Source organism: Protopterus annectens, chromosome 2.part0, assembly GCF_019279795.1.
Source record: "Protopterus annectens isolate FY-2018-M chromosome 2.part0, PAN1.0, whole genome shotgun sequence".
Classification (NCBI taxonomy): Eukaryota; Metazoa; Chordata; order Ceratodontiformes; family Protopteridae; genus Protopterus; species Protopterus annectens.
Window position 1 is genome coordinate 593,986,524 of NC_056728.1, and position 21,764 is coordinate 594,008,287.

Here is a 21,764-nt window from a genome sequence, read left to right on the forward strand (position 1 = left end):
GACAAGGACAAATATATAGAATCTATGTTAAGTCATCTCAGTGACGTTGATACGTATGCCATTTTACCTATGCATATACTCAGTAGTGTCATAGAAAAAGTACAGTTTTTGATTTTTGACTTATTAATAACAGGCATGATATCTGAGCAACTGTTTGAGTATTTCAAGGTAGGACATCCAACAGTCCCTTTGATATATGGTCTACCCAAAATACATAAGAATCCTTTAACTCCACATATGCGCCCTATAGTTTCAGGCCGAGGTTGGGTAACTAAGCCACTTTCTATTTTTGTAGAAAAGACTTTGCATGCTGCCTTGGCTAATTGTAGCACTGTTTTAAAGGATACCAAGAGTTTTTTAAATGAGCTATCTAAACAAAATAAAATTATCTTAGGACAATGTTTATTTGTAACTCTGGATATTGAATCATTGTTCACTGTTATACCCAATGAATGGGGAATTGAAAATGGCAGAGAACTACTGTGTGAGAGAAATACCCCTGATACTAAGGTGACACTTATTTGCACACTTTTGGAAATCATCCTAGAAAACAATGTGTTTTTTTTTTAATGATGTTTATTATGCATAAAAAGTTGGCGTAGCTATGGGCACAGCTTTTGCTAATAGCTACGCCAACCTATCCCTAGCTAATTGGGAAGCTAAACATGTACTTTCAAATAATGAATACCAGGTTAACATCAAATGGTATAAACATTTTGTGGATGATATTTTTTTTGTTGTGGCATGGCTCAGAGCAGCGGCTACAAGAGTTTCTTTTATACTTAAATCAGTTAAATACTTTTTTGAGTTTTACCTATGAATATTCTGATAAAGAAGTAGAGTTTTTGGATGTTAAAGTTACTAAAAATCATTTTATCCACTGTGTCTACTACTTTGTATAAGAAAACTGTTAGAAAGAATAATGTTCTACACTATGGCAGTATGCATCCGAATCATACGAAATTTAATGTGCTGAAAGGACAGATATTTCGAACTATGAGACTTTTTAATGATGATGATAGTCTCATTGTTGCATTACAAACACTTAAACAAGAATTTTTAGAAAGAGGCTATAGTAGTAAACTTACTGATTCTCAAATAGCAGAAGGATGGTGGCATAGATCAGGTAAGTGCCAGCCATACTTTTCCTCCCTCCATAGTATTAACAACAGGGATAATATTGACAATACTTTCTCAAGTGATGCTTCCACTGATACCTCTAGGAATAAACTAAGGATGCCATTGACCTTTGCCAGTAATGTGCATGTAGCATGTGATATTATTAAAAAAACTGGGATATTCTGTCTACTGTACATGAGTTGAATGGGGTCATTGGCACACAGCCAGATTTTGCTTTTAGAAATAACAGATTACTTAAAAGTCAGCTCTGTTATCAATCCTTTAATACTAAATCAACTATAATATCTGACAGACTTGGTACATATATGTGTAAGAATTGTATGGCCTGTACACATATACATATTGGTAATCATTTCACACATCCCACTTTGGAATTTTAAAATAGATACTGCTTTTTATGCATTGTCGAACAAACAATGTTGTTTATTTTTGCTATTGTACTACCTGCTTCTCATTTTACATAGGGAAAACAAACAGGGTGTTTAAGGATAGAATACTTGAACACCTTAGGGATATCAGGAATGTTAAAGAAACCAGTGCACTATCACTACATGTAGCTAAAGAGGGTAAAGAACATAAATTTAGCTTTATGGTACTAGAGATTCTGCATAGTACCAAGAGAGGAGGTGACATAATTAATAGAACAGAATCTAGTGAAGAGAAATGGATTTTGCGCTTTCAAGCTGATAAACCTCCTGGTTTAAACAACAGAGTTTCCCTGAAACCCTTCCTTAAAGCACGGCCATTAAAGCATTGATCTCTCTTTTAATATTTTATCACATGTTTCAATAGTCCATCGTTTATTACTTTTTACTATTGCATTTGTTACCATTTTTAAGTACATATTGTTCATTTAGTCTGTTTTATTCAATTTTTTAACGATCTATATATTCTACAGATGTACTTTATCACAAGGCTTTTAGCTATGATGCACATTTTATCTGATTTTTGATTGGATGTTTTAGTGTTTAAAAATGTAACTGCTATTCTATCTTTGTTGGTCTGATGAAGCGGATGTTATTCCGAGAAAGCGCTTACCTACTACAATAAAGGACATATTGATTTTCACTGCTGTGTGGAACCAGATTATTTTTCTTTTTCTTTATCCTTATAGACTTGCAGTATACATTGTGTAATCCATCTAGCTAAGGAGACTTTGAAAATGACCTTGCCCAAAAAGGGTCTGGAAAAGGACACGAAAAACTGGTCAGACTTACGAAAATGTTTAATCTTGTGTAAACAGAAACAAAGCTGTCTATGAACATCTAGCAAATGTAGCTTATATTCACCATTGTTCTGGAAATTTGGAAAGAACACAGGCAGATTAATCATCTGGTTAATATTTGATTCAGAAGCAACTTTCGGTAAGAAAGAAGGGTTCGTGCAGAGCGAAACCCTGTCTTTATGAAAGATCAAGTAAGGGGGCACGGCAGACAAAGCTTGGATCTTAGAAACCCTTCTGGCCGAAGTAATGGCCACTAGAAAAGCTGTCTTCCAGGAGAGAAATTTCAAATCTACTGATGCTACTGGTTCAAATGGGGGAGCCACCAACGCCTGTAGAACTAGGGTAAGGTCCCATGGAGGGACGGACTCTTTTACCGGGGGACGTAAAAGAAAAGTACCTTTCAGAAAAGTTTTACACAATCTCAAAGAGGCCAGAGCATTCAGATTTTTGCCGACATGAAAATGAATATGGCTGCCAGTTGTACTTTCACCATACAGGAACTAGCCCCTTGTTGGAAAATATAGGACAAAAACTCCAACACTGCAGGATCCGGGGCTGTACAGGGATCTAGGTTCCTCTGAGAAGCCCAAATAGAGAAGTGTTTCTATTTGCTGCGAGAAACCTTCCTAGTAGAAGCTTGGTGGGATGCCAACAAAATATTCTTTACTTAAGATGACAGACCGGGAGTCCTAGCAATCAAGGGAACTGGAGCAACCAAGCCGTCAGCTCGAGGCTGCTCAGATCAGGTGGACTGATGTCCGAGGGATGAGAGATGAGTTCCGGGCAGGGATCCAGAATCCATGGAGGAGTTAGAGCATGAGACTAGAGGAAGGGGAACCACACCTGATGAGGCCAGAACGGGGTAATGAGGATCACTTTGCACCCCAGTTGGCAAGCTTTCTGAAGAAACTTCAAAATGAGAGGTAACGGGGATAAGCATACAGCAACCTGGGAGGCCAAGCATCGACAAGAGCGTCTCTAGGGGAGCCCCTGGTGAGGGGATCAGAGTGAAGAACTCGCTGCACTTCGCATTGGAAGGAGATGCGAAGAGATCACAGCAAGGGTGATCCCACGCAAGGAAGATCTCCTCCACTATTGACTGTTTCAGAGACCACTTGTATGGCATTAGAATAGCCCGACTCAGTCTGTCCGTTAAAATGTTGGAGCGTCCCGGGATGTGCGTTGCAATCAGAAATTGACTGGTGGAGATCGCTCACTCCCACACTCTCATTGCCTCGCGACAGAGAGGGTAAGATCTGGTTTCTCCTTAGTTGTCGATGTAACAGACATGTTGTCTGAATGAACTGCAATTGTCCCCAGGGAAAGAACAGCATGGAAGGCTTGCAACGTTAAAAGCACTGCCCTCATCCCCAGAACACTGATATGCAATCTGGTCTCGGTCTGGGACCACGTGCCTTGGACCGTCCTCCCCAAAAAGTGCCCCCCCCCACCCGAGATGGGAGGCATCCATGGTCACTGTGGCTTGGGCAGGGGGTGTTATGAACGGATGACCTGCCAAGATTTCCGGCGATTGGAGCCACCAGAGAAGAGCAATCTTGTAGGCTCTGCTGATTTGTATTGGATAGTCCATGGGGAGGTCTAACCAAGACCACTGAACTGCCAGGGTCCACTGAAGCATCCGCATGTGAAGGCACACAAAGGGACGGATTGAGATTGCTGCGGCCATGGAGCCTATAGCTTGGAGAACATCACTCACCGTTGGTGTCCTGGGGCCGAGGATCACTGACACATGAGCCCATAGGTTCTGGACCCTGTCCCGAGTGAGAAAAACTTGCAATGGTAGAGTGTCTAGCTGTGCCCCTATAAATTCCAAGGTCTGTGTCAGGTTCAAGTGGGACTTGGAGATGTTGATGGTAATCCCTAAATTGACTGAAAGATGCAGGAAGGGGTCTCTGGCCATGTAAAGTAGACGCTTGGTGGCAGCAGCGAGGAGCTAATTGTCTAGGTAAGGAAACACCTGAATTCCCTGAAGCCTCAGGTGAGATGCTATGACTGTCATAACCTTGCTAAACACCCTGGGGGCTGTGGTGAGACTGAAGGGTAGGGCTCTGAACTGGAAATGATTGGATCCCAGCTGGAAGCGAAGGAATCTCCTGAAGCTTCTGCAAATTTTGATATGGTAGTAAGCGTCCTGGAGGTCTATCAAGCACATCCAGTCACATTCTCGGAGGTAAGGTAGAATAGACTGCAAGGTGACCATCTGGAATTTCTGCTTGGCTACAGTCAGGTTCAGGGCTGACAGGTCCAATATGGGCCTGAGGTCCCCCATCTTTTTTGGCACTAAAAAGAACCTGGAGTAAGTGCCTAACCCAGACTGATCTTGGGGGACCGGTTTGATGGCTAGATTGTGAAGCAGCTTTGAAATTTTGTGCGCTGCCACCTCCCTTTGAGAGGGTGGAACATCCGTGAGGTGCTTTAGTTGGATGGGTGGGGCAACGAACAGAATGGAGTAGCCTCTGGATATTATTTGGAACACCCAATGGTCCATCGTAATGGACTCCCAAACCATTAGGTGCAATGACAATCTTCCTCCAACTGTCTCCAGAGTAGGACAGTCGGGCAACCCCTCAGGGATGCTGTGTGGGTCTGTCAGAGAAGGTCTACCTAGACCCAAAATTCCTCTGGCCCCCTCTGCCTCTGGGGCGGTGTCTGTCTTGTCCCCCTCTACCTCTAGGGGATGAGTTGTCCTGAGTGTCCCGGGAAAACTGAGATTTTCTGAACCACATCTTCTTTTGCCCTCTCTGATTCCTAGAAAAGGATCTTTGAGGGCTACAGAAGCGGACTCCGACGGCAGACAGTCTTCCCGTCCTTCTGGCTCTAGACCAGGGTGTCACGAACTGTCCTTCCGAACAAGGAGGACCCGTCAAAGGGAGCATTTGTGAATGACGCCTTGAAGGGGTCTGCGAATTGACAAAGTCTGAGCCAAGTGTGACGCCTCATAGCTATGCCAGTCCCAGCCAACCTAGCCGCTCCCTCCGTGGCATGGGAAAGAAGATGCATGGACATGTTCGAAACAGATTTCAGAGTCGACATTTTCACCGAGAACAGCTGCTTGTCCTCTGGCGACAAAGACTCTGGGGGCGTCGCAGCGAATTCCGTGACTAGTTCTCACTGGAGTCGAATGACGTATGCCAAATAATTCAGAGCTCATATAGAAAACATCACTGAAGAAAATACTCATTTCCCAAACCAATCCACTGCCCTAGACTCCTTGTCCAGAGGGTGGACCGAAGAACTTTCCTGTGTCAGTTCTCTCTTGGTGGCAGCTGCAACCACCATAGCATCCAACGGGGATCCCTTGTATTAGGCTTGTCTGTCTGTGGGAGGAGAAAGGATCTTGTCCGGGCATTTGGGTATTGGCTCTATGGTGTCAGGCTCCTTCCATGCCCAAGTGTTAATGAGAGCCACTAATGGATCTGCAAGAGGGGACACCCAGGTTGTAGATGGGCCCGTGCCAAAGGCCTCCAGGAATACTGACTCATCCATAGAGGGTTTTGGGGCTGACCAACCTCCCCTCTGGCAGAGGATTTCCATGATGTCTCTAAAGGAGACATCCTCGGGAGGTGACCTGGGGGAACCCTCACCTTCATCCAAGTCAGTATCTTCTGTGAGGGACTTGGGGGAGTCCATGTGCCTCCTCTTACATGAGTGCTTACGGGGAGCCTCCTCAGTGGGACTCTCTGAAGAGGGCTTGTAAGTCACGGGGAGTTCCACGACGGGATCTACCTGGGGGTCATCTAGCATGGGCTGTCCCTGGGACAAGCTGATGGGAGTCATGACCAAATCCACGGCAGCCTGGGCGGAGTCCAAGGCAATGGGCTGGGGTCTCAATCCTTGGGAGAGAACCCTCTCCACCACATCAAAGGAGAGCACACCTCCTTGGCAAACAAAAAGGAAGAAGCTCTCCCTGGCTCCATCGTGAGGATCGGGGCAGAGGCCAAGGTAGCCAGGGTTCCGAAGGAATGGCTCAGATCCGACAAAGTTGGAGCCGAAGACACTTCTGTTCCCTCGGATCCAACTCCTCATTCTCAGCCCTGAGTGTTGCTCGGATCTGAACAAGTCTGATCAGAGAAACTCAAAGTAATCGCCGGCGATGAGGTTGGAGGAACTGTCGGCGCCGAACCCCCAGCTCCAAGGATCCTTGGATCCATAAACCCCAAAACCGCAGGTCAGATCGGGGAAGGAGAGACTGGATGGAAGAAGGGCATAGAGGTCCCTTCTCCTGCCAGAGATGGGCCTGGCAAGACTCCCATTTGGATTTGGGTCTGAATGAACCTCCACATCATCCTGTCCATGTCAAGCTCTGACAGACTCCAAGTTGACCGTGAGGAGGCAACCGACTTGGATCTGGCTGGTCTGTGAGACAACCTCGAAGAAGGCCTCTGGTCCGAGGGCTCAGTCGGCTCCGGGGAGAACCTCGGGGAGTGGAGCCGAGGAGAGGTGGTCCTGACAACTTTAGTAGGTGGACTGGGAAATGGCTCCCGCTCTGGAGACCGTTTGCGGTGCCCTTCCCCTCTTTTATCCTCGTCTCTCTTATCCTTGTCTTTGTCCTTTGATTTTGTCCCCGTCTCAGAAGGCTTAGAGGGAGGTTGAGTCCCAGCCTGGGAGGGGGGGGGGGGGGTTGGTCGGCTACTGGAACCGATGTCGAAGTCAAGTTCCATGCAGAAACTGGTAGTAGGGCCCTTAGCTACCAGCTTTGCCTTCCTTTCTTTCAATGCCCTAGGGTTGAACCTTGCAAACACACTACAAGGCAAAGATAGGTGGGGAACACCCAGGCAAATAACATACAGAGTATGGCCATCAGCCGGTGAAAGCTTGTGGCCACACTCTGTGCATTTTTTTTTTTTTGACAGAAAACCGACGAATGACGAAAGGGATGACCAAAGAATGACTACACTCACACACTAAATATATACCAAAAAGTTCCACTTACTACACCCAACTTGGAGCTATACAGACCACGATGCATACACATGAAGTGGCAAACAAGATCTGAGGAAAGGTAGGAGATGTGAGGGATTATGGGTAAGGGGATGAGCTTGGAGCAGATGCTTGAAAATTGTTGCCGGCTCGGATCCGATATGGATCCGAATACCCACAGGTTGCAGATAAATGAAGTTAACTACTTCGGATCAATGACCTGTTTTTTCCTGGATGAGAAACCTTATTTGATGAGGTTTGCCTCGTAGAAGGATTTCCTGACTACTGTGGCAATGCGATTATCAAAGGAGATACTACTGTCCACCTGTGTCCCAAGGTTTCTTATCATAATTTCGGTCTTAAGTAGACTACCGCCTATGTGATAGTTCACGGGTACAGAGTTTTTACCAAAGGGATGACAATGCACTTTTTGGCATTGAGCTTGAGGTCATGATCAGTCACGAATGCCTCAGATCTAATGAAGTGACCTAACTTAATTGAAGGGAAATCTGTAATATTTTTCAATTAGAAAAAAAAACCAATATCTGTTACGTCTAATGCTGAGACAGTCAAATAAAGCAAAGTTAAGGTGCTGTGAAGGGTTATTAGTCTCATTACTCAAGTCAGCTATGGACCAGAAATTATAATCATGACCAAATACAATGCTGGGACAGTACAGTGGGGAAGCTTGCAAAATGCCACTTGGGTCTTTGCTCACTCTGTAACAGAATGACAGCTCTAGAGATTAGAATCCTTCAATCACACACTTTCCATAAGTTATGAAATTCATATCAAAATTAAGCTCCCAAATTAAAATATATGGCATTAACAATTATCAGAGTGCTGTTATTGCAGATGTCTAGATTTACCTGTTAGTCCATCTACAGTATGAATGATTTCTCGCAGTGCTTCGAGTAATGCAAGGTCTTCAAGTGGACTTCCTTCCTTTAAGCTATGTTTTTTGCGTTCTGCTTTTCGTCTGTTTTTCGAGGACCGCCTAAACAGCAAGAAAAAATAAAAAAAACAGCTATTTATCTAGACTGCATAGCTGATGCAGTTACCTAATGCTATGGTTTGATATGGGTTGCTGCATAGGTCATTACCATATCATCAGACTTCCAAGAGGTATATCACAGAACCACGCAGCTAAATGTATTGCTTTACACAAAAAAAAAAAAATGTTAGGCTTAACCAAAACATAGCTTAAGGATGTGCACTGTCCATTCCCTTTAATTCGATCTCACTATTCATTGCTCCTTGATAATATAGCTGACAGGGAGGGAGTGTTGCACTTCTGATAAAGAAAAACTTAACCATGAAACATATGTCTAAATCCACTGACAAGTTAAACAAAACGCAAAGATGTATACTACTTAACCTGACACTAGGTGGTCACACAAACCTAAATGTCTGCATAGCTTATATCCCTAACTTCTACACCACCTCACCTATACTTCAACAGCTACTCCAGGACATATTCCCCAGTGGAGTGCCATACAATATCACAATGATGGCAAACTTTGATATCAACACCTCTACATCAACTTCCCACCTCCTTAATAAACTTCTGCTTCTTCACATTATGGAACAAATGGTCAAACAACCTGCAAGACCCAACCCATTGACAGGAAACAACTCAAAGCTAGACCTCATTTCTATAAATATCAAATCTAGGTGCTCAAAAATTGAAATTCAGCCTAATAACATACACAAGCACAGCCCCATTCTTTCAAATAGGTCATTCAAAACTCTCAAAGCATTACCCACTATCATCAATTATAGACCATTTCCTAAAACTATGCAACAAGCTCTAAGTGACCAGCTTCACAATGTAGACTGGAGTAAACTGTATAACCTCAATGACCCAAACTTATTCTTATCTATAAACACTTTAAGGCTGATCCAAGACACTGTTTTCCCCACAGTAAAGAGAAGGCTGACAGGTCAAGTATGCCTTTGGTTATCAGTTGAGTCAATGCAACTGTTCAAAGCCAGAGATAAAGCCTTGCAGGAGTTGAAGAGTAATGCCACTAATAAACAGCATCTTAACAGTTACTTATAGTTCAAGAAGAAAGCCAGAATAGCTACCAATAACTGCTAAAGCTATCTACCTGTGCAAAAAGCAAAAATGCCTTTCAATCAGGCCAAAGTATCTTTGGAATGAACTGAAATCAGTAACTGTTAGCATTGCTGTCATGTATCAGTCCCCTAATATACCCACTGACTGTTAGCATTTGGTCAATGCATATACTCACTTCCTTACTGAAGCTATTCAATACACTACTAGAAACTGCCCCCCCCCCCCCCCCCCCCAAGCACCTCTCTCTGTAGTGTACCCTTGACTTAAGGCAAGCCTTTTATCCGTCTTACATGGGGAGGGTTTTTTTTTCTGTAGGTATGTAAGAATCTTATCTTGGCATCCCTTCGCTCTGAATGTCCCTAAAGTTCTAGATTGGAGGAGTCAGTTTTGCTCTCTTTTCACCAGAAGAGGAACAATTAGCAATAAGTTTAGCACTTTTTACAGTCTAATGTCGAAGAGCAAGATGTATAAAATTGTGTGGTCTGGTTTCCTGTACTGTTGTGCAGTTAAAAATGCAAAATATTCCAGATAGCACCACATCACCCTGTGTTCATCTGTTAGTATCAAAAGCTCAGATGTGATGTGTGTCAGAAATGCAGACAAGTTTGTTTTCAGTTATTGTGCAGCTATATTCTCAGGGGAATCTCTTATCCAAACAGGTTGTCTGAAACTTGAAATTGTTAGTCTAAAATTTTTATTTGCTCCTAACAACAGGCACAGTAGCTGAAATGCCTGAGAAGGTACCGATTGCCACATCTCTGCAGAGGTCATAGAGGAAGAAATAAATATTTAATATGTTTGAGTTTTGAGAAGGACATCATAGCTCTGAGACAGAAGTTTCAGAATTATTGCAGCCTGAGAAAAAATCTTTTAATTTGCCAATGTGTTCTTCATGAAGACACAACGTGTCATGAAAAGTATTATCGTTGTAATAAGCCAAAGATTTGAGCCGAGTGAATTACATGATATTTTGGTACAGGATGGATTTATGTTTTGTATGCGAAATGCTAAGGCAAGAAAGTAGATTATTATGAGAAGCAGATTACCATTAAGCAAAGAAATAGATGCTCTTAGAGTAAACACTATTAATTTGATGCCAGTTAAAATGGAAGAGTTAAATGTCTTTGAAACTGGTTGTCACAGAAAAGAGACTTGACAAGCATAAAGAACAAATGAATCATAAGGTCAGATGTATATGCCACATATACTGGGTCATGTGCACTTACAGGAGCAGAAGCTGTAAACTGTACTAGTTTTTAACTGGATTGCATTGCAATGTTCCTTAACTGAAGAAAAGCTTAAAAATTGTTAGACATGTACTGTGACTGATTCAGAGATTAAAATTTTAAAATAAGTGGTTATGAAGAGTTGGACAGAACAGAATATTGTCATTTAGAAGGAAACATTACTTTTCAATTAAACAGGAGATAAGCTGGTATAGCAGACTTGTTTAAAGCATGCTGATAGCTCCACATTAATAAAATTTTGGAAAGGAGACAAATTTTATATGGCAAAAGTCAATTATAATGAAAGAGTGGCTTCTCTACACATGCTCACGGTGAAATTGGTCAGGCATTAATAGCACACAGAAAAAAGGGGAATGCAATAGTGCTGAATACTGTTTTCTATAGGAAATAATTGCCAGTGCAGTTTAAGACTGCCATCAATGATTAACATGGTTTGGGAGATTTCTCCCATCTTCGAGTTAGTGTAGCCATGGGGTTGCTATATATAAGTTCAGAGGTAAGCCTTAGGCCATAGGGCCTTACCTGCCTGCAAAAAAACATTTTTTTTTTTTTTTTTTTTTTTTGCCCTTCTGAGTTTTAGACATTTTTTCCTTTATCCTTTTAGCTCATTTGCTTTCAGAAAGTCAATATTTTCTTAGTAGAACCAGAAGGAACATACAATATGTTGTTTTGGCCCGTAATGCTCATTCAGATAGAACATGTACCTCAGAACAATGATATATGTAGTATATATCACATTATTCCAGCAGAATCATTACAGTCTTAGTCAGCGCCAGGAAAATTATGGGGTAAGTTGCTACAACATTTTATAGGTTTAATAGAATATTTCCGTTTGTCCTGATTGTTAGAGAATATTTGTCTGAAATATCTTTGATTGTCAGAGCCTGTTAACATGAATATGGTATGAGATATGATATATTGATTTATTTTTTAAACTGTCAACTATTTTAGTCTCTTTCATCTAGTGGTTTTGAGTGCACAACCCTATGTGAAGTGGAGGGTAACACTCATATGCAGACAGCTTCATCCCCTGTGTTAATATGATCTCCTCTGGCATGAAACAGCCTATGTGAAAGTGAAAATCTTTCTGATTTTGAATCGATTTAGTGGCACGTTTTATCAATCAGTATGAAACTGACTGTGTCAGAATATAATTACTGCATTAAAAGCTTCCCTGTACAAGGTATGGTACTTCTGATATTCATATGTTAGCAATAGTCTGCAGTAATTAGCTGCAGAGTTAGAGTTTTCAGAGAATTGTGCATTCCAGCACATTTATTTGAGCTTAAATTATGCAGAGTCAAATGCTCAAGTTTATATAATGTTTCAAACTGTAAAACAGTTGCCAGGGAAGTTGTAGAGCAGAAATATCTCGCATTACATTACTGAAATATATCTTTGCAAGGTAATCATTCTGTTGCCTACTCCTTTTTTTGATAGGTCATAGGATGAAAAGTATCTTCTTTGCTGTTTACACAATTTATTCAATCCTAATTACTTGGTTCCTTTACTAATTTTCTCCAGTAAACTCCCATTCATGTGTCTCAATCTCTTAGCAAAAGAAATCTGGACAAAGCCTAAAAGAATTGGGGGGAGGGGGTCAAACACCCAAAAATAGGGACACGTTTTAAAAATTGCTCTTGTACACTTAAACAGTTGCTAGAATAAAAATGATTTGTGTAGTATGCATTTTCTGAAGGATATAAAGTATGAAACGCAGGTGTATGTTACTATTTAGTGACTTCATTCCTCAGTGATTTGCCAGAAAAACACAAATTTTATGTGGGACAGATCAAAAATGTCAGGCAAAAATCAGGGCTGTTGAGAGGTATGGATCAAATACGAACTTATAGTGTGTCTTTTCAAAGATTTTTTGTGAGTGGGCAGAGGTTAGGGATTGGCCTATAGTCTGCATTCTTTTGAGTGAGATTTCTTTGGCAATGGGGTTATGTATGAGTGTTTAGAGCAAAGGAAAATACCTGATGTTAGGGAGAAATCGTAGATATGTGTAAGTGGCTTGTAAATAAGAGGAACAGATATTTTAAGGAAGGAAGGAAAACTTGACACCATTTTATGGATGTAGATCTGTGTAACTCTTTCTTGATTTTATGCCCAGTAAGCTGCCTTAAGTCAAAGGTAGCACTTTAGAGGGAGATTAGTTTCAGTAAGGAAGTGAGTATATGCATTGACAAAATGTTCACAGTCAGTGGGTGTATTAAGAGACTGATTCAAGTTGGTAATGTTACCAGTTAATTATTTCAGTTCACTCCAAAGATGTTTGGCCTGGCTGAAATGCATTAATTCTTGCCTTTTGCAGAGGTAGATGGCCTTGGGAGTATTAGTAGCTACATTTGCTTTCTTCCTGAGCTGTAAGTAGTTGTCACGATGTTGATTATTTTTGGGATTACTCTTCAACTACTGCAAGGCTTTAATCTCTGGATTTGAACAGTTACTTCAAATCAACCAATATCCAAGGGCATTTTTGACCTCTCACTTGCTGTGGGGGAAACAGCGTCTAGAAAACACAAGGATTTGCCATACTGAATGTAGCAAAAGGTAATGGATTTAGAAATCCAGTTAGCAATAGTTTGCTAAGAAACTGGGTTCCCTAACTTAGAATCTTGAAAAAGAGACAAACAATTGGTCAGACTTGCAGATATCCATAGTATTTATCCAGGGAGAATCTGAGTTGTTTATGTACATCAAGACAATATAGAATCCTTTCTCCCTTATTTTGTTTACTAGGGAAAAAGTTGGAAAGATTTATGGCCTGATTGAGGGACAGTTCACTTACCAGTTTAGGTGTAAAGGAATAAATGGCCGTCAAAGACACTTTGTCCTTATGAAAAATAAGGTAGGGAGGGTTACCATAAAGGCTTCTAGTTTAAAGACTCTCCTAGATGCATTAAGGGCTACCAGAAGAATGTTTTTTCAAGTACAGTATTTGACAGAAGCAGAGGCTGCTGATTTTGAAAGGAGGGAGGATGAGTTTTTCCAGCACAAAATTAAGGTGAAAAGGTGGGATAGCTTTCACTGTTGGTTTCAGGTGGAGCACACCTTTTAAGAACTATTTTACTGTTTTACCTTTAACATGGGAGAAGAGGAGGATCCAGAAGTAATCAAGCAGATATATCTGAAATGTGTGCCGTAACAGATGAACATGATATGCCAGATTTCAACAGTTCACACAAACAAAAGTATTAGACTGTACTGGATCCTGCTTTTAGCCAGACACCAGACAGTAAATCTTTTCCATTTAGTTATGTAAGATTTCCTGGCAGTAGGTTTCCTTGCCTCCTGGAGAACCTTTAGTATGTCCTCAGAAAACTTACAGCACCATTACCACCTTATTTAACCAAAGCCCGAGTACTGGCTTCATCCCAGCTAAGTTAAGGACAGCCACTGTCATCCCTTTGTACAAAGGTGGAGTGGCCACTGATCCAGGAAATTATAGACCCATCAGCCTAACTAGCTTAATCTGCAAGGCTATGGAACGGGTTATCATGGACCTCATTAAGAGGGCAACCTCCAGTCAATCCCACACAGTTTGGGTTCGTCAACGAGAGGTCATGCCTGTTAAATTTGGTCGAATTCTTTGACTTAGTTACCAAAGCCATGGACGAGGGGAAGACGGTACACACCACCTACCCTGATCTGGCCAAAGCCTTCGATACTATTCCACACTTGGGTATAATAGATAAACTCACTCAACTAGGCATCAATCCACATATTACCAGATGGTTAGCAAACTGGCTCACTGACAGAACCCACCGAGTCAAAATAAGGGAAGCCACCTCAAGCAGTAGACCCGTAGTGAGTTGTGTACCCCAGGGATCGGTCTTGGGGCCTCTGTTGTTTGGGATATACTTTTTTGAGGTGCAGCCAAAACCAGTGGGCTATAGCTCAACAAGTTTGCAGAAGACTGCAAGCTGGGTACTGTCATCAATTGCCCTAGTGATGTGCACATACACCAAGAGGGCCTCACCCAAACAAATGACTGGTGCCAGAAATTTTGAATAATAGATCCTGGCTAAGCTTTACCTGTGATACCAACCAAAGGATTCCTTTCTTTACGCAAGGCAGGAGAAGAATCTGGGTGTCTAGGGGATGGAAGTTTTGAGACGAGGGGACTTCAGGTACCACTGGATCTTCCTCATATGGAGTCTGGCAAAAGGGACCATGAGGATGGTTGCTGCCATGAACCCCAGTTCTCAGAGATCTCCCTTGCACTACAGGTCTGAAGAGAAAGATGTGATTGGAAGTAACTGGTGAGGCTCTGCACTTTTTCTGATGAAATCTGCATGGGTTTTGTGTTTGCACTCCAAGAAAACTAGGTTCTTTGGTTGGTTCCATTGTGGACTTCTTTAGGTTGATTGTCCCTACTTCAGCATCTGGGGTTCACAAAGTATAGTTGAGATGAGTCAGGAGTAATTGCTGAAAAGATGCCTGTATTAGCTGGTCATCTAAATAAGGAAATATCTTGATGTTATTCGTGTTTCACTGTTGCAGTCATTACATTTGGGTTATCTGCTTGCAGTAGCTCTCAGTCGGCCTGATTAACAAAGTCTTGGGTCCTATGTCGGTTGCTGTCTCTTCTTCCTTGACATCAGGTTGTCAGGAGTATAAAACATGCAGCCGACATCATTACCTCAGTCTTTCTTGCCATGCTGTACCCGAAGCAGAAGCGGTTCACAAGTGCCGGTCGGCCGACTCCTGAAATATTCGTCTTCGAGTTTCAGAACCGAAGTCTTCAACTAAAAGCTAAGTACCCCAATTGGGGAAACTTTTTCTTGCTCTAAACCAATGTCAGTAAAAGTAAATAATTGCATTTCTTGTGGAAAGCAAATACCTCAAAGATTTTCATTCGTACTGTATTCCTTGCCTAGGCCCTGACCACGACGTACCTTGCTGTTGGTTTTGTGCCTTATTTATACCACAAACTATCCATCGTCAGTATATTTGCACTTCTAAATATTTTGGTGCTCGGTTTAATTATCCTGATATGTCTTCGGTAAGCCATTTGACTACCGACATTCTGAAAAAACGCAAAGATAAAGACAAAGACAGGCCTCCCGGTTTGCCGGTACTCAGTGAGGCGCTTTCGTAGCCCCTGATACCTGCTGCTTCAGATTTGCAGGCCTCCACTGAGACCCATTCGGAGTCCAGTATGCCGCGAGATGCTTCAATTGTGCAACCTGAGGATGTCTCTACCTTAGATGGGACCGGAGCCGCTGTGCAGGCACCGGCTTCTGAGGATGTATTCAGGCCTACTGACTTGCGTATTAAACTGACGCCATCTTCTTCTTCAAGGCCTAAAACTCAAACCATGCCTAGAAAACTGACGCCCAGACCTCATGTTCAGGCCTCTATGCCTAAAAAACGAATGATAAGAATGACTGAAGATCTTATTACTTTAATTAGGGGAAGCCAACCTTACCCCTCCAAGAGACCTAGGACTGAGTTTGCTTATGATACTTCTGACCAGGATTCTGAAATTTCTGTTTTCTCTGATGACCAGGATTTACCCTTATCTACCTATGAGGATTCTGATGCTGAGGACTCTATTCCCTCTGCTCCCCCCCAAGAGGATTTTTCTTTTGGTGAAACCTTGCATACTCTCAGGGAGCATTTTTGTTGGGAAAGTCAGGATTTCTCTGATTCTAAAAAGAGGCTTAGGGATTTCTTACTCCTGCCCCAGCACAGGCCATTAGCTATACCTCCTGTACTGGACATTGTTGATGATGCCTTTTCGGAATCTAGCATGGCCCCTGACTCTTTACCGCCTGCTTCTAGAAAACCTGATAGATATTACATGGTTCCCAACTCTCAAAAGTTCCTTTTCAAAAATCCTATTGCGGATCCTGAAACCATTTCACAGGGACCCAAGGGCATTAAAGCTACTACTGCCAAAAATCCTACCCCTTCTGATAGAGACTCTAGGGTGCTGGATAAATGGGGTAAAGAAGGTATACACTTCTGCAACTTTGGCCATTAGGGCCTTGAATTGCCAGTTTCATATGTTAAAGTATCAGCTGCATATTATTGGATTGCTTAAACAGAAAATTATGTTGTTTCCTGATTGTGCTGAAAATAAGGATTTACAGGATTTAATGCATTCTGTTGAACAAGTTGGTAAACATACATTGCAGTGTGATTTTGATTCACTAGAGGCATCTTGCAGGGCTGCCGTAACTGGGTCTGTACTTAGAAGGCATGCTTGGCTTAAGGAGCAATCTTTGCCAGATCATGTTAAAGCGAAATTACTGGATGCTCCCTTAAATCAGGACCGCCTGTTTGGCAACAAGGCAGAAGTTGTTCTTAAAAAGATGGAGGAAAAAGTTAAATCTATGCAAACTGTTAAAGATTTTTTACAAGTGCAACCTCCAAGATTTAATAGGCATTGGCCTTCTAAGAATTGGTCATTTCCTGCCTCTTCCAGACTTTCTTAATCCAAACTCATATCCAGCAGAGCACCCAGGCTTCAGTCCCAGAGGACGCACAGGACTAAGCAATAGGGGGCCTCCACTTCCAAATCTGGGAGTAATAAAACTCCACCCTATGATAAACTGTCTTTATGACTTTTTTTTTTAAAACTTCCAAGCACTTCTCAACTGATTGCCCCTTTGGGGGGAAAGATTGAACTTCATGCAAAGAACTGGGGACTCATTACCCAGGACAAATGGGTTTTAAATATAGTGTCCCAAGGATACAGTTTACACTTCCACATGCTACCAACTCCAAGCGGTTGGCCAGATCTACCTCCAAATCAGTGGGCAGGGGCCCAAAAGCAAGTACTCTCTCTCTCTCTCTCTTAAGCATAGGGGCTATTCAGTTGGTACCAGAAGAAGAAAAGGGACAAGTTTTCTACTCGAGATGTTTCCCGGTACCCAGAAAAGACTATTCATGACGTCCTATCCTGGACTTGCCTACTCTAAAGACCTTTTTGGTGATTCCAAACTTCAAGATGCTGACTCTTCACCAGTTGCTTCCTATGCTAAGCAAAGATGCCTGGTTGGCAACACTAAATTTAAAGGAAGCATACCTGCACATCCCAATCATGAAATCCTGCAGAAGACACCTACGCTTCAAAGCAGGCTACACGCACTATCAGGTCTCTGCACTGCCCTTTGGCTTACCTAATGTGCCCAGGGTATTCACAAAGTGCCTAGCTCCAGTCATTCCATTTTGCAGGCAAAGCAATATTCAAATATACCAATACCTGGACGATTGTCTAATTCAGGCAGAATACCAGGACATACGTTTGCATCATCTGGCTTTTATACAAAGGGTGCTAACTTGTCTGGGGTACACCATAAACGAAAATAAATCACACCTGGTACCCTGTCAACAAATTATATTCCTGGGAGCAAGCTTGAATACAACTTCCAAGATGGGTTTCCTCACGCCAGAGAAACAAATTCACTTGACAACCTACTTCAAACAAGTGGCCTCAAAAACCCTGCTATCTGTAAGGCAAATACTACAAGTCTTGGGGTTCATGGTCTCCTGCATTCTTCTAATTCCATATGCAAGACTGCATATGAGGAAACTACAATGGTATCTAAAAAGTCTATGGTGTCAACATTCTCAGGATCTAGAAGCAATGATTTCTATCATTCCTTGTCTACACCTAGAGTTCCTTTGGTGGGCAGAGGCCTGCCACCAAAACAAGGGACTACCATTCACACCAACCCCTGCCACCCAAATCCTAACAACAGACGCATCAGACTACGCATGGGGGGGGGGGGGCGCACCTGGCAGGGAAGTGTATTCAGGGCAAATGGAACCCAATTCAAATGCACCTTCACATCAATCATAAAGAAATGTTAGCTGTACAGAATGCTCTGACAGCCTTCATGGACCACATTCTTCCAGGACAATTAATGGTAAAGACGGACAACACCACTGTTATGTGGTACATAAACAAGCAGGGGGGTACACATTCTTACCCCCTCTGCAGACTAGCCTGGCACTGTGGAACACATCCTTGAGCTACCAAGTGCATCTACAAGCTCACTTCCTGTCAGGAAAACTAAATACACTGGCAGACAGACTAAGCAGAAACCTCATGGACCCACACAAGTGGAAACTTGAACCAAGGATTTTCAACATGTTGACAAGCAAATGGGGGAGCCCAGATATGGACCTGTTTGCCTCCCCCCAGAACTATCAATTGGAAAACTTTTGCGCAAGGACTCCCCACAGACAAGCTTGGAAAGTGGATGCTCTGTTCTTCAGCTGGAAAAACCTATCAGTTTATGCCTTTCCTCCTCTGCCTCTGCTCTCCAAAGTACTACTAAAGATCAAACAAGACAAACCAAGGATGATTTTGATTGCACCAGCCTGGCCACACCAACACTGGCACCCCCTCCTGCACAGTGTGTCACTGTTGGCCCCATGGCACCTGCCTCAGACTTCTATCCTGCTGTCTCTGCAGGAGAACCAGATTCCGCACCCTCAGCTTCAAACACTGAACTTAGCAGCCTGCCTAATTACCTAAGCTCTCCTTTACCATCCCTCAGTAAACCAGTGATGGATGTCATTTTAGAGGCAAGGGGGCCTAGTTCTAGAAAATCTTATGCTGAAAATTGGAAAAGATTCTGTGCCTGGAACCAATCTCAAGGGATGAGCACAGCAGTGCCCAGTTTACCTCAGATTTTACAATACTTAACTGAGATGCTTCACAAGGGCCTGTCTTTTTTCCTCAATAAAAATTCACGCCTCAGCCATTTCAGCTAATTATAACACAGAACCTCCCCTCTTCTCTCATCCACTGCTCAAGCAGCTCCACAGACGGGCCAAAAATTTACCACCACCCAGGAGGAGAGCTCCAACTCCAGCCTGGGACCTTAACTTTGTATTGGAGAAACTCACCCTTCCTCCTTTCGAGTCAGCTGCTACTGCAGATTTAAAATTCCTTTCTTGGAAAACAGCTTCCCTTTTAGCTATCACTTCAGCAAGAAGGGTATCTGAATTACAGGCCCTTATGGCAGTGGAGCCTTTCATCATCTTTCATGCGGACAGGGTGTCCCTCAGGACCAATCCCTCTTTCATGCTATAGGTGGCATCTAGTGTGACCTTTAATCAGTCCATTCATTTGCCAACCTTCTTTCCTAATCCACAGAACAAATGAAACAGATACTGCACTCCTTAGATGTGCACAGACAACTTAGATTCTACAGGACTAAACCTCAAAGGAAATCTGAACAACTGCTGGTGGCAATTGCTGCAGGGGCAGAGGGGAAGGCTATTTCAAAGCAAAACATTTCCAAATGGATAGGCCATTGCATTCATTTCTGCTATAAGCACCTTGGAAAACCTATCCCACAGGGGATCAGACCCCACTCAACCAGGACGGCATCTACCTCTACAGCTACCTCTACAGCCTTTCTCAGAGGCGTACCTACCAGGGACATCCTAGAAGCCGCTACCTGGAGTTCTGTACATACTTTCACCAAGCATTACCATTTGCCAATTTTCTCTAAATCCAGAGCTGGCTTTGCCACTGCAGTTTGCAGGGCCTTATAGCTGGTCCTAATGCTATCTAAATTCCTCCTCCCATCCTTAGCTTTGGGAACCTACTCAAATGTAATGACTGCAACAGCGAAACAAAGAACATAGTACAGTTGTGTACACTTACCATAAATGTAGATGTTTGAGTGTATTCACTGTTGCAGTCCTGGTTACCCTCCCTCCAGCCCCCTGACTTTTTTTGGCTATACCTCTTCTCTCCTGTTCAATGCTTAAAAGCTTTTTGGTGTATTTGCTTTTTTGTTTGAGGTATAACCTTGTATATTTATAGATTTAATTGCTTTCCATTAGGGGGGCACCTGACATCTGGGGCAAGAAAAACTGATGTAATGACGTTGGCTGCATGTTTTATACCCCTGACGACCTGACATCACGGAAGAAGAGACAGCAACCAATGTAGGACCCAAGACTTTGTTAATCAGGCCGACTGAGGGCTACTGCAAGCAGATAACCCAAATGTAATGACTGCAACAGTGAATACACTCGAATATCTACATTTATGGTAAGTGTACATAACTGTACTTTTCCCTGAGTCCTACAGTAAACTATGACTGAAGTGAGACATTGAGAAAACTCTGGGGACTATAGAAAGTCCAAAAGGCAAAGAAAAGAACTGAAAGTCTGACGAGCAAGTTGAAAAACTTGGAAATTTCCTGTAGGCAGAGTGAATAGGAATGTGGAGATAGGCATGGTAGAAGAGTTTGTAGGGACAACATCTTAAAAGACAGAACATAAAGAAAAATATTGAGGGTGGAGAGACCCAGTATAGGTCTCCAGTTTCTTCCTTACTTGGAATGACAAATAGTCAGGAATAGAACCCTTTTCACACTTACTGTGGGGGAACCAGTTCTATTGTACCTTGTTCAAACAAAGTTTGAATGACTGGTGAGAGTAACTATCTGATTGTGAGGAGCAGGAGGGATGCCATTGAATCTAGGGAGTTCTTTCCAAGTCGTTCTGTACTGATTCTAAATGATGGAAAGAACCCATTTGCCTGAAGTGATAAGAAACGTTTTTTTAGGAGGAGGTGAGCACTTTTTGATTGGGGTAGGAATGGTTCAAGGGGGAGAGGAGTAGACAGAGGGTAGTACAGCCTTAGAGATCTACAGTCACTGTGTGGTTTGTCTTAGAATCTTTTTCCTGGGCATTTTCTTGGCCTTACGAAAAGGCTTAGACTCCATGTCAGAGAAGGAAGTGGGCATTGCAGAGTAGCTGCTTTGGTATTTGGGCACAGAAGTGATAAAGATCCATCTACAGTCCTTCATAATGTTACCTTGTTCTTGTAAATGTTTGAAAAAGACTAGCAGCATCTAAACTAAACAAAAGGTCCTTTTTTAAAGGAGAGTACAAAGTTTTGCCATATCTTCTAGGAGGGGCTAAGAACATAAACATGACCTCCAGCTGCTGGTCTGGAGGAAGCTTCCACTGCATCATAGCTGCATTTTATGCTATACGTTGCCACTTGGGAGGCCTGTTTGCTACTTGACTCCTCTGGAGGAAGACAATCTTTTATTTAAATTCCCCAGAATAAACAGTAAGTATTTAGTCATTAATTCAGACTTCTAAAAGCCAAAGTGGAAGATGTATAAAGCGTTTTGCC

General features: G+C 42.5%; 1 protein-coding gene across 1 annotated transcript in view; it reads right to left on the bottom strand.

Annotated features, from left to right (window-relative positions):
• The window catches only part of ELP1 (elongator acetyltransferase complex subunit 1), a 1,639,125-nt gene that overhangs the window by 86,869 nt on the left and 1,530,492 nt on the right, over nt 1-21,764 (bottom strand). The window contains exon 34 of the mRNA XM_044060975.1: nt 8,176-8,303. Within this exon, the coding sequence (XP_043916910.1) occupies nt 8,176-8,303 (128 nt within the window). The remainder of the gene's footprint in view (nt 1-8,175; nt 8,304-21,764) is intronic.